Source organism: Pelophylax lessonae (genome assembly GCF_965119305.1).
Source record: "Pelophylax lessonae genome assembly, chromosome: 13".
Lineage (NCBI taxonomy): Eukaryota > Metazoa > Chordata > Amphibia > Anura > Ranidae > Pelophylax > Pelophylax lessonae.
In genome coordinates, this window is record NC_138780.1 from 151,182,655 (window position 1) to 151,196,146 (window position 13,492).

Here is a 13,492-nt window from a genome sequence, read left to right on the forward strand (position 1 = left end):
ACTCTATAGAGGTTGTACAGGGAGTCAAACTCCTCCAGGATGGCACATCAGTACATGCCGTTGCCAAAAGGTTTGCTGTGTCTCCCATCACAGTCTCAAGAGCATGGAGGAGTTAGTTTCTAGGAGAACTGAAAAAGGCCATTGACAGTCCTTAACCCATAACAGGACTGGATACTTTGTGCAAGGAGGAACAGGATGAGCACTGCCCAATCCCTACAAGCAGAAACAGACTTAATGAGGGTGACCTGGGGGCCCAACATCCTCTAGTGGGCCCTTTGCTCACTGCCCAGCACCGTGGAGCTCGACTGGCATTTTCTATTGAACACCAGAATTGGCAGGTCTGCCACTGGCGCCCTGTACTTTTCACAGATGAAAGCAGGTTCACCCTGATCACGTGACAGACGTGAAAGGGTCGGGAAAAGCCGTGCAGAACGTTATGCTGCCTGTAACATCGTTCAGCGTGACCATTTTGGTGATGGCTCAGTGATGGTCTGGAGAGGCATATCCATGGAGGGACGCACAGACCTCTACAGGATAGACAATGGCACCCTGACTGCCATTGGGTATCGGGATGAAATCCTTGGACTCATTTTCAGACCCTACGCTGGTGCAGTGGATCCTTGGTTTCTCCTGGTTCACAACAATGCCCGGCCTCATGTAGCGAGAGTATGCAGCCAGTTCCTGGAGAATTGATACCATTGAATGGCCCCCACGCTCGTCTGACCTAAATTCAATAGAACATCTCTGGGATATTATGTTTCAGTCTATCTGACGCAGCCAGGTTGCACCTCAGTCTGTTCAGGAACTTAGTGATCCCTTGGTCCAGATCTGGGAGGAAATACCCAGGACACCATCCTTGGTCTCAGTAGAAGTATGCCCCCACGTTGTTAGGCATGCATACAAGCACGTGGGGGCCGTACAAACTACGGAGTACCATTCTGAGTTGCTGCATTGAAATTTCAGCAAAACAGACTGGCCTGCTGCCTAATATTTACACTGTGATTTTTGGGGTGTCTTTGAGTTCAGCCCTCTGTAGGTTGATCATTTTCATTTCTATCAAACAATGTGGCATCCTTTCATTCCTAACACGATACCTAGTCCATATCAGTATAGATAATCCAGCATGAGATTTTTCCCCCATTGAGTTCTGATGTGTTGCCAAAGTGTTCCTTTAATTTTTTTTGAGAAGTGTATATAATGTTTGCGGGTTCTAAGTTATTTTCTATAAAAAAAAATAAAGATTTTAACTTCCAGACAAATGTCTGAAATAGGCTTGGTCCTTAAATGGGTAATTTCGACCATGATTCTAATGAAGTAACATTTCTAATTTGGTTTTTCTGTCTTTTGGGAAATTTGCAGTGGACAAATAATAAGATTGTTCATGATTTGGCTTCCCCACATGTCTAGCAGACTACAAGAACCTATTGTATAATAAATGTCTTTTCCTTGACTTCCTCCCAGATATGTTACTTGATCTCAGCGACCTTCTTCAGGTATGGTATACACTTCCAACAGTCTGCTTTGTGTTAACCAGCTTTATCACTGCCAGCTGAGTGTTGTGGGGAATAATGGTTTTTATTGTCCAGATGCTTGACTTTTCCTAGACACGGCACCTGCAATGGTTTGACTCCTGATTCTTGCATGCACAGAGATAAGCACCTTGCACATACAGCTCTGTTTTAAACTCCCTTTGGAATTCCTGCCAGTACAAGTACATGTTGGGAATCTGGATGCAATTTATATATCTGCGTTTACTGGCAGTTTCTTCGTTTACGTCTCCACTTCTGAGATGGGAATTCCAGCTTATACCACGTTTTCAAGTATTGTAAACTTCCCTGAGCTACCTCTTCATAATAAACATATTCCTAACAAAATGAAATTCTAATGGAATATTGAGTGTGGCACACACTAGAGACCTGTGAATTCCGGTTATCTGCTCACTTTGTGAAAGCAGGGAGGGGCAATTATCAGAACAGCTATGATCCATGACATGCTGGGTTCAAGCTACCAACCCACTACTAACATAAACACATTTTGAACTCTAGTAGGGGTGGATTATCTAGTAAGAATAATAGCATCAACTCTGAATCATGCTCAAATCTTTATTTCAATCTTCAAATGGGGTAACTGTGACCAGAATGTTTTTTTTTTTTTTTTTAATTTTTAATGGATTGTAGAAAGTATCTCATACTTGTCTGAATTTTATTTCTGGATACAATAGGGTAAATTCTGTAGGTGCGCAATGGAGTGGGAAAAATCCCTCTAAAGTGTTACTAAACCCACAAAAGTAAAATTAGTCTGTATGTGTAGTTAAGGTCCTTTCACACGGGCTTTCCACCTGGCGGACTCCGTTTTGCCCAGCGGGGATTGATCCGCCAATCCCCGCTGAGCAGGCGGATGACAGGTTCGTCTCTACTTATGCCTCGTACACACGCATCGATTATTGGCCGGGAATTTTCAGCCAACGTCCGATCAGCCTTCCCAGAAGATTTGAATCTGTTATAGCTGCAAAGGGTGGGCCAACTCAATATTGAACCCTACTGACTAAAGCCTCGTACACACGCATCGATAGTTGGCCGTGAATTTTCGGCCAACGTCTGATCGGCCGATTTTCGGCTTGTTAGTATGATGCTTTCGACAACCGACTCCGACTTTTCGGCCGAATAAAATCTGGTGTGCAGGCTATAAAATTTTTGTTGGCCGTCAACACAACGGCCGATTTTCCGTTAGTCAGTACAGATTTCGGCAGACAAAAATCTGATGAGCAAGACTGGGCATGCTCAGAGAAGAAAAAACACACGGAAAGTAAACCAGCACATGACATGACTTCTGAAGTAGATTTTTGTTGGCCGAGAAAATTCGTGTGCAGTCTAGGCACATTCCAACCAACACAACAACACTCTGGACAAAAGTCGGACGATCGGTCGGCCGATAATCGTTGCGTGTACGAGGCATTACTTTGCAGAGACAGACCTGTCAGATCCCCTCTCTCCTCTATGGAAGATCGAATGAAAACGGATCGCCTGTCCTTTTTCATCCGATCCAATCCTCCAGACAGATGGAAAATAGGGTTTCCATCCGTCTGCATTTCACGGACCGGATCGGAGAGCAGCAGGTGTCAGCGGAGATGTCACCGCTGACATCCGCTGCTCCGTAGGAGTGCATGGAGCATCCGATCAGGTTTGAAAAACTGACAGGTGGACCAGATAGGAAATCCTGTGTGAAAGGGGCCTAAAGCATGCTTGTTATACTCACTCAAACCATCTCCTGACAGAACAGAGACTAGGGGACAAGCTGCACATGCTCAGTTTGATGGTGTTCTGGACATTTTATAGATGGGCAACTCCTATCCTCATATTGATTAGTGGTTCCAAATTAAGAACTACTGCAGAAGGGAACAGACACAAAAAGATAAACTCAGCATCTTTCCAAAATAACTGTTACCTACTTCAGTAGTTATCATTATGATTAGTGGTTCCAAACCAATAACATTTCTAGGACATCGATTTAACAATTGGGTTTCTTTTTGTCTCCAGCCTCTTCCCATACAGGCAATACAATACAGCAGGTGGCTGGGTTCAATGGTGCCACTTTCTCATTGTTAGATTTGTACATAGGAAACAATAAAAATTCAGTTAGTGGTTACAAATGAATGACTACTACAGTAGGGCTTGGTTATTTTGGAAAGATGCTGAGTGTATCTTTTTGTGTCTGTTCCCTACTACAGTAGTTATTCATTTGGAACCACTAATCACAATATGAGGATAGGAGTTGCCATCTGTAAAATTTCCAGAACAGTGTGTATTGCTATTGAGATTTTTTTTTTTTGGGAGGGTGCATGTGATCAGCACAGGGCCAATCGGCCCTGTCCAGACAGAGGGTCAGGGGTCCTGCAGCCTTCTAGGCCAGCCAGAGGGTCAGGGGTCCTGCAGCCTTCTAGGCCATCCAGAGGGTCAGGGGTCCTGCAGCCTTCTAGGACAGCGTTTCTCAACTCCGGTCCTCAGGGCACATCAACAGGCCAGGTTTGCAAAAAAACTGAAATACATCACAGTTGATATCACTTGCTGCTCAGTGATTGCAGTATTTTAGTTTGCATCTCCTCAATGTAATACTTAAAATCTGGCCTGTTAGTGTGCCCTGAGGACCGGAGTTGAGAAACACTGTTCTAGGACAGTCAGAGGAGAATGAAAACTCCTCCTACAAGCTTTAACCAGACACTGATCGAAGTCACTAGACTGCTATATACTGCTGATGAAAATGGTATTTAGCAGTTTATTTATATTTACTAAAATAATTGCATTTCCATGTTCTGTGTATTGTGGGAGACCAGGTATATTGAATGCAGGGTCCTGGGTTTAGTAACACTTTAACCGGTTGCCGACCGCCGCACGACGATATACGTCGGCAGTCAGCCCCGGCCAGGCAAAGTGACGTACATATACGTCACTAGCCTGCCACTTGCTTGGGAGCCAATAGCAGGCGAGCGCATGTCCGCCAGTCACTCGCCGATCGTCGGTGCAGAGGGAGAAAGGCAGGCGGCTGATGTAAACAAGCCGCCTGTCATTCTCCCCTGTGTAGAAACAGTGATCATACGGTTCTACTATGTAGGACCGTTGATCACTGTTCCTACACCTCAAGCCACAGCCAATCACAGTTAGAATCACGCCCCTATGGACACACACAGCCCCTCCCTCTCAGATAAAGTTAACTCCTTCACTGCCAGTGTAATTTTACAGTAACAGTGCATATGTATAGCACTGATTACTGTAGAAATGTCACTGGTAACCCCAAAAGTGTCAAAAATGTCAGTCAAGGGTCCGATCTGTCCGCCGCAATGTCGCAGTCTCGCAAAAAAAATCGCAGATCGCCGCCATTACGCGTTAAAAAAAAAAAAAAAAACAACAAAAATGACAAAAATCTTTCCCTTTGTTAGTAAACGAGATAACTTTTGCGCAAACCAATCAAAATACGCTTTTAGATTTTTTTTTTTTTTTTTTTCCAAACATATGTAGCATAAAACAAATTGGCCGAAAATGTTAAAAAATGTTGATTTTTACATTTTTTTGGGGGGGAATTTCATATAAAAAAATGTGAAAAATATTGTTATTTTTGCAAAATTGACGCTCTTTTTTTGTTTATAGCGCATGATCAAAAAATCACACAGGTGATCAAATACCACCAAAAGAAAGCTCTATTTGTGGGGGAAAAAAGGACGTCAAATTTGTTTAGGTACAGCGTCGCACGACCGCGCAATTGTCCATTAAAGTCACACAGTAAAAAATCGCAAAAAACCCCCTGGGGCTTAAGTGGTTAACTCCTAGAGGCAACTAGGTTATAGTAGTGTTGGCAACTGCAAAATGATATCCTCCATATTTAGAACTGTTGGGGTTGTTTTTGCTGCTTGTGTCCTTGTTCAAGAGATTCACCCTCTCTATTTGTCCTGTTTACTGTAATCCTAAAGGAAATCCCAAATTCTGGGCTGTGACCAGAACAGGGGAAATCTACCGATGGGGACACTAGTTCTGGTGACACCAGGGTTTCCCTCACTTTAGTGGAGTTTCCTCACTTTTTTTTTGGTGTGGAACAAGAAGTTCAGAGAGATCTCCTCAATGTGACACAGAACAAAAATAAACTGACGGGTTATAACTCTCCTAATAAAAAGTTTTGCCATTAGTTGTGCTTTAGCATTTGTCACAGGGGTAATCGTCCATTGGAGAAATGTGGAATTTTCTATGAAATTTAGGAGATTTTTTGTCTCTCTGTTTCACAAACAGGATTTGAGGCAACACTTTCCAACAATGGAAAAGGGCCAAAAAAAAAAAAACAAATCCAAAAGTTCTACACTTAAAAGCAAAACTGCCTGCAGCTCCACTTTTTTTTTTTTTGTTTTCTGTACACAAATACAAAACAAGGCACACAAAACAGACAATCAGCATTACAATGTCACAGCACCAGCAGCCCACACGTCTCCATTAAATACATTCAGGTTTCCTTCCACCCGTGGTATAAGGAAAGAAAATCAAATCCTCTATGGCTTGCCTGAGGCTGGGTTCACACTGTGCGGAGCCGCTTGCAGCAGGGGGTCCTGTGCGTTCCTGTTCACCATTTTAGGTCCGAATTCGGTCCAAATTTTTGGCAAGATTAGAACCTGAAACGTACCAGAAGATGCACAAGACCCTTCTGCAAACTGCTCTGTAGCCGTACCGTAAACTGGCTCCATTAAGAGCCGGTCAGTCTCCTGACATGCGAATTGGATGTCAGGGGACACCTGCATCCAAATTGCACCAGTGTGAACCCAGCCTAAATCCTCATGCACACCACCTAGGTTTTTTTTTTTTTTTGTTCAACACGGACAGCTTAGGTCCGAGCCCCTGTACTAACAATCTGATGTTAGTACAGCAATCTCCCCTGCTGTGCTATTGTGTTCTGACAGTGGGACCCCCCCCCCCCCCCCCGGCAGGAAAATCCGGTCAGTGCTTTCAGCCATTGGCTAATGCCTCGTACACACGCAACGATTATCGGCCGACCGATCGTCTGACTTTTGTCCAGAGTGGTGTTTTGTTGGTTGGAATGTGCTCTAGACTGCACACAAATTTTCTCGGCCAACAAAAATCTACTTTAGAAGTGATATCATGTGCAGGTTTACTTTCCGTGTGTTTTTTCTTCTCTGAGCATGCCCAGTCTTGCTTATTAGATTTTTTTTGTTGACGGCCAACAAAAATTTTATAGCCTGCACACCAGATTTTTTTCGGCCGAAAAGTCGGAGTCGGTTTTCGGAAGCATCATACTAACAAGCCGAAAATCGGCCGATCGGACGTGGGCCGAAAATTCACGGCCAATAATCGATGCGTGTGTATGAGGCATTAGAGTGCTGACCGACCTTTTGTGGTTGAAGGGCCGGCTGCCAAATACATGGCCAAAAGTTTCAATTGAAACCGGCCGACATTCAGCCCGCGTGTACTAGGCTCAAGTCCTGAGCGCAATAAACAGTCTCAGTAGGTAGCATCTGATATAACATTACAGAAAGGCACATTCTAGAGCCGCGTAGACAGAGAGAAGTCTAGAAGGGAGATTTTCATTCATCACTCTACAAACACGGAGCTGCACAGTCATTATTGTCCAGACAAAACGGTCCTATTCTCCGCTTATTATTTTAACCTTCTAAACATGTTTCCAGTAAAGGCAGAAGGGAAACCTGCAAGGAAAGGCATCTCACAGCCTGTTATCTCAGCATTGCTTTCACTGGAATACTTCAAACAAGATGATTTAGGGATTAGCACCGGTTCACAGATAATAATGTGCCCCAGCTGTTTACAGAATAAAATCGCTCCCATTACGTAGTTGGTACTATTTGCAGCAAATTTTTAGATTCCCGTTTTGTTGATCTCCAGTCTTCCAGTAATCCTTTCCTCTGTTATGTCATTGTCACTGAATGCAGCTGGAGTCAGTTTTAGGAATCATAGTGTGTTAGCAGGAGCTTGCAAAATCTTTTGTATGTGTGCAATGTTATAGTGACAATGGGGGTCCATGAAAAATAGAACAGTACCACTTGTTTACAGGAACAATGGCACACTGACATTTGGTTGCTCAAAGCAGTGGATGACGGCATTTTGGAATCCCAGAAAAATTGCCAACTAATGTGTTTTCAGAACAATGGCATTTTGAGGTTTCAGAATCGCGGCACACTGACATTTAAGGTTTTAGCACTCTGGCATACTGGCACTTGGGACCCAGAACTTTGGGGGAATTCAACTTGGAATAACAGGACAATAGCACAACAATGATTGCAGTTCCTGAGTAATGGCACACCTTTTATGCTTGAAGCATGGGAATAAGTGCGTTGACCCTAAACAGTATACTACAAGGACACTTCAACCATTGGTAACCCAGGGGAGTGGTGGAATACCTTGTGTGCTTTTGGGAATCTCCGAACAACTAACCATCAAGAATTGTTTTCGGGATAATGGCATTTGAGAGATGTAGAACAATTGTACCTTGCTGTTTTAGGTTTCAGCGTACACTGGGTACCTGATGGAATGGTCCATTGACACTTGGCCCTTCAAATAAAATGGGCCACTTATGTTTGGAGGAGCACAGGAGATCAACACTCCTGGAAGTCTTGGTTAATGAACAGACTTCAGCCCGTAATTTCTTTTGATTAGAGCAGTGTTCAACTGTATGGGCAGTGGGAGAGATGAGTACTTCTTTACAAGGAGATGGTTAATTTACTCATTCAGTTGAACTGCAGAGTCACTTTAAATTTATTTTTGCATGGCAATCTGAAATTGTCATTAAAACCTACTGTAATGAGTTTGCTCCTGGATTAAAATCAAGTTAGGCTGAGTGCTGCTTAAGCATTCACATGAGGCGTAATGTTTTCTGAATGAATACAAGACTTTTTCTGGTTGAGGTGTGGATCACATTGTCATCCTTCACTTCAGCCAATCAGAGGAAGCTTTGTATTCATTTAAAAAATAAAAGGCTTCCTGTGAATGGCTAAGTAGCAGTATGGGAAATTCTCATCTGACTGCTGATACACAGTGATGTATACTAGTGATCGACCGATATCGTTTTTTTAATACCGATACCGATATTTTGGTCATCGGATATCGGCCGATATATTCGGACATGTAAAAAATAGTTTTCCTTTATTTTTTTTTTTTTTAAAGGTATTCCTTGTGGAGGGATCTGGGGGTCTAAAAGACCCCAAACCCCTCCTCGGCACTGAAAAGCATTCAAAACACCAAGTTTGGCTGTTTTGAATGCTGTCAGTTTTTTAAATGTGGCGCTAAGTATCTGGAAGTGATGTCATGACATCACTTCCGGATTTTTACATGGAGACCCGATCAGAGCCAAATGCGGCTTTGATCGGGTCTTCAGAGGCTGTGCAGGTAGGATGCCCGGGTCTCCCGGTGGGACGGGAGACACGGGTGAGCCACGGGGGATGACGACGTCCCCTCCCGCTCCTTGTAATGACAGCCGAGCGGCTTCTCAGCCGCACCGGTTGTCATTACAAGACAGCTGACCGTCGGCTATGGACGCCGGTACCTGGTTGATGCCTCTAGCTGCAGGTATCACTCCAGTACAGCACTTTCCCAAAATATCGGCAATATGGGTAACCTCATGGGCTGATTCCGATATATCGGGGAAAGTGCATATCGGCCCCCAATATATCGGTGGTGCCGATAATCGGTCGATCCCTAATGTATACTGTATGTAGCTAATGCTACATACAGTTTATACAGCGCACATAGCCGCGGCAGCTGTCAGTAAGGTAGAAGTTCATTTGGACCAGCTTGCAGTTAAGCTTTAATGAAGCCCAGAACTGTCCCTGAAGACGTCCAATGACCAAATGCGTTGTGGGACTATAGGAGCTGACATCATTCCGCACAGGATCGTGACTCTCAACGCTCATCTGGTGGAGCTTGCGGCCTGATACTATTCGGCTTTATTACTTGGTTGCTGGGATAAGTCACATTTACATGTGAATGCTATACTAAACTATGGTTTTATGATGATTTTATGAATGAAAAAGTTTTATGCTATGATTCCCCTTTTGTTGTTCCTATGTATTACTTGGATGGCAGTGGTGTAGTTGAACACACTGCATAAAATGGTGTATGGAGGAGATTATAAAGTGCTAATGACCTTCTTTTAATTAAGGGGTTACAATCTCTGGCAAGTTCTCATAGAGTTGGATCGGTCTCACAAAATGGGGAGTGAACGCTGGGAGTGAAGCACAGAAATAACACAAATTGAGTGTTGTGTCTTGACTTGACTTAATGTCTTGACATCCCTGATGAACTTTTGCATATTTGTTGATTTTTTTGAAAGACTAAGATCAAAGGATAGTTTGTGTAATCTTAAGTATTTTTTCACGTTTTGTGCACTTTAATTGGGATTTTGATGAGACCAATAGAAATTTTTATTATTATTGAGTGCACAAATTATTACACTAAAACTCACACTTTATTTTTAAAGGTTGGGGTATATCAATGGGTGTTGTATATATGTCTATGGAGTGCTGTATTTTTTGTAGTTACATTGTTTTAGATATTTTAAGGTATCTTATACAGCAGCTTATATAGTTTTTGATTTGAGGTGTAGATAATCCGTATTTGCTTGTAGTTCAGCGTTAGAGCCGGTTCACACTAATCCGACTCAAAGTTGCCCCGACTTTGGGTGACTTTGAAGTCGCCCGTGCAGTGCGACTTCATCGCGGCTTGCAAACTACTTCTCATAGAAGTCAATTCAAGTCACTCCGACTTCGCTGAAAAATAGTGCAGGAACCTTTTTCTAAGTCGGAGCGACTTGAGTCACTCCGATTAGAACGGTTCCATTGCACAGCATTGGGAGCTACTTGTCGCCTGACAAGTCGGAGTAGTGTGAACCAGCTCTGAATGAGAGAATCTTTAGCAGAAAATTAAACGTTTGTGCTTCATAGATATGGCCAGTGCTACAGAAATCTGTTTATCAAGAAAGCAAGACCAAATCCAGATGCTATTAAACCCCCTTTGAACGGATAAGTGCATTGGGGAATATTAGTATTGCATCTGCTTTTTGAATCTGTATGGCCAATCAACAAAAGATACAAGTCTGCACATGATCTCCAGGTTAACAATGTAATTTGTTTATAACCACAAGGGTACAAGACAGCTGATTATCAGTCAAAAAACCTGATACTTTTTGCACAAAAACCATGGTTAAAGCTGTAGCAAACTCTCTAAGTGAACTTGTACCGACAGGTGAACTTACAGAAAAGGTTTACCTTTAGGTACAATGAAGATATTCACATCGATGACATCAATAGCGCTTTGCATTCAGGGCACACAGAGTGTGCGGTGCCACGATCATGACTCTCCCATGCATGAGCAGGAGTGATGTCATCGCTGCCTTGCCATTTTAAAAAGCTGGAGCCCATGAACCCGGAAGGAAGACTGTAAAGATGAAAGGACCAGCAGTGTTGAAGGTGGGCCAATGGAGGACTTTGTTTAGAAGGTAAGTTTGTCATAATATGCTAGTATGGGGTGACGTAAACTTGCAGGGGACCCACATTTTTTTTTATTGAACTTACTACTGCTTTAATCATTCGGCTTATGATTAAAGCGGAGCTCCACTCAGAAGGAAAAGTACTGCTTAAAGTTGTACTATTCTGCCACGTTTGACATGTCATTTTTGGGGGGGAGATAGCGGGTACCTAGTTTTCACAGGTACCTGCTTCCACTTTTGCTTCGATTGCCTAGGCGATCTGAGCGGAAGTTCTCCTCTCCCCTGTGACATGTCCCAGAAGACTGCGGGCCATTCAAAAACTGCAGAGCAGCTTGTCCATGCGCTGTGGGCATCCGGCTGTGAATCCGCAAGCCTGCTGCCCACAGTTTTAATGATGGCTGGGGTGGCCAGTTAAGAAATAGCCTGGGTGAGGTCAATGCTGGATCCCTGGACAATAATGCCTCGTTTCCACTGAGTGGTACGGTACGGTTCGGTTCAGTACGGTACGGTTCGGAACGGTACACATTGAGTTTCCACTGCCAATAGTACCCTTTCATGATAGGCGTGGTGTAGCAGGAAAGCTGTGATAGACGATTCTCTGTCAAGCAATCAAAGTTCTGCAGAGTGTAGCTCCACCCTGTTGGTACGGTACTAAAGTGCTTGGTACCCCAACGAAAGGGTACCAAAAAGTGGTACGGTTCGGAATTAGGGTACCATTCATAATGGAAACGGCATAAATAGCATAGCGTACCGAACCGTACCAGAAAGCTCAGTGGAAACGAGCCATAAGTGTCCTTTTATTAAAAGTCAGCAGCTACAGTATTTCTTTTTTTTCTCCCAGAATGAACAACCGCTTTAAGCTTAGATTGTGACTCTATGGTTCAACCAATTATATAAGTAGATCTCAAGTGTTTTGAATAATGCATCAAATGTTTGCATGTATGCCAGAATCTTCAAATTTTAGGATTTTGGATAAATATGTCAGGTGCTTATTTGGCACTATCGATTTACTCAGCGCTTCACATACATATTGTACATTCACATCATTGCTCTGACCTGGAAAGATCTGGTTATTGTTTAGATTCCTTTATTTTCATTTTATATCTAAAGAGCCCTTATAGATGGGGTACACATGGTACCAAAAGTTCAGAGCAGTTCCATTTTTAGAGGGTGTTTTAAAAGCACAATGTATAACGTATATGTATATGCAATACATATACATACATATGCAATGTATATTTATTTATGCCACTCATTGGTGAGCACTTCTCTCAGCCCAGCATATCACACATGGTAAGACCACCCTGTCATTGGTATCATTTATTATTAGCCTACTTAGCCAGCTCTAAATACAACATACAGCTGCTTTGCTGGCCAAGTGCAAGGAGCGCTTGTATCATCAACCTCTAACATTGTTAGCTATCTAATGGCAGCTGAAGTATAGTTTCATCTAGGGCTGGGCGATTTTGCGAGTTTTGATTAGATTTTATTTTTTCAATGCACTTAAAAAATGACTGCAGACATCAGATATAGTGTCAAAAGTGCAACTTTATTGCTATGATTGTCCTCAAGAGTTAAAATGCCCATGTACAGGTATAACCCCGCCTCCCCTCAGACGCACCGCCCGCTTCCTCTCCCGGCAGCTGACGTCACATCCAGGCCTGGCGGTGGCCGCTGATTGACTCGTTCCTCGTAGACTCTGAGCAGAGATGGTAGCGGCGGTGGTCCGGTTACTGGGGAGTTCTTGGTGTGTTGGGGCCGGTTCCCGGGCCTGGCTGTGCGGTGTGCAGCGGACTAGGAGCTGGCTGGAGCCCAGGGCAGCCCGCCTGTACACGTAAGTGTCCCGCATGCAGGCCATGGGGGCCCCTGAGTGACCTCTAGTGTGTGTGTACTGTCGGTTACGCGGGGCGGGGGCTGGCTCATATCGCGCTATGGTAACGCACAAGGACGAAACGCGGAAAAGTCAGAAAAAACTATTGTGGCAAAAAACTCGAGTTTGCAAAATAAAAATCGTTTTACACTACAAAATCGATAAATCGATTAAATTGATTTTTGCCCAGCCCTAGTTTCATCATAAGGTGCTGGATACAATTTTGGGGTGTTTTTTCTGAGGATCTTTAAAATGAGGACTAGAAATAAAGCAACCATGGCAACTAGTCATAGCCAAGGATTATTTTCCTAAAGTTTGGATTTGAAAACCTCTGGTTGGTTGATGTGGGCGGCAGTCCTAATTTTACCTTGTGTTTTTATGAAAGGGACCTTTTGCAGCTTACGACCTAATTGCAGAATGCAGCCGTGTGAAATGACCCTCGTAGAGGTGAATGAACTGCTGTGTATTGCCAGTTTATCAGGGAAACCTCCCCTAAAACTGTTTGCTTGAATTTTGGCTAAGGCCCCGCTCACACTTAGAGATTTGAATTGCAGGTTAAATTGGCACGATTCCAAATTGCGCTAAGATTGTATTTCATCCTTAATGGCGTCCGGTGCGATTTTGCCATGCTAG

General features: G+C 43.4%; 1 protein-coding gene across 1 annotated transcript in view; it reads left to right on the top strand.

Annotated features, from left to right (window-relative positions):
• BRF1 (BRF1 general transcription factor IIIB subunit) overlaps positions 1 to 13,492 on the top strand; it is a 627,002-nt gene that overhangs the window by 223,227 nt on the left and 390,283 nt on the right. The window contains exon 4 of the mRNA XM_082242741.1: positions 1,462 to 1,493. Within this exon, the coding sequence (XP_082098867.1) occupies positions 1,462 to 1,493 (32 nt within the window). The remainder of the gene's footprint in view (positions 1 to 1,461; positions 1,494 to 13,492) is intronic.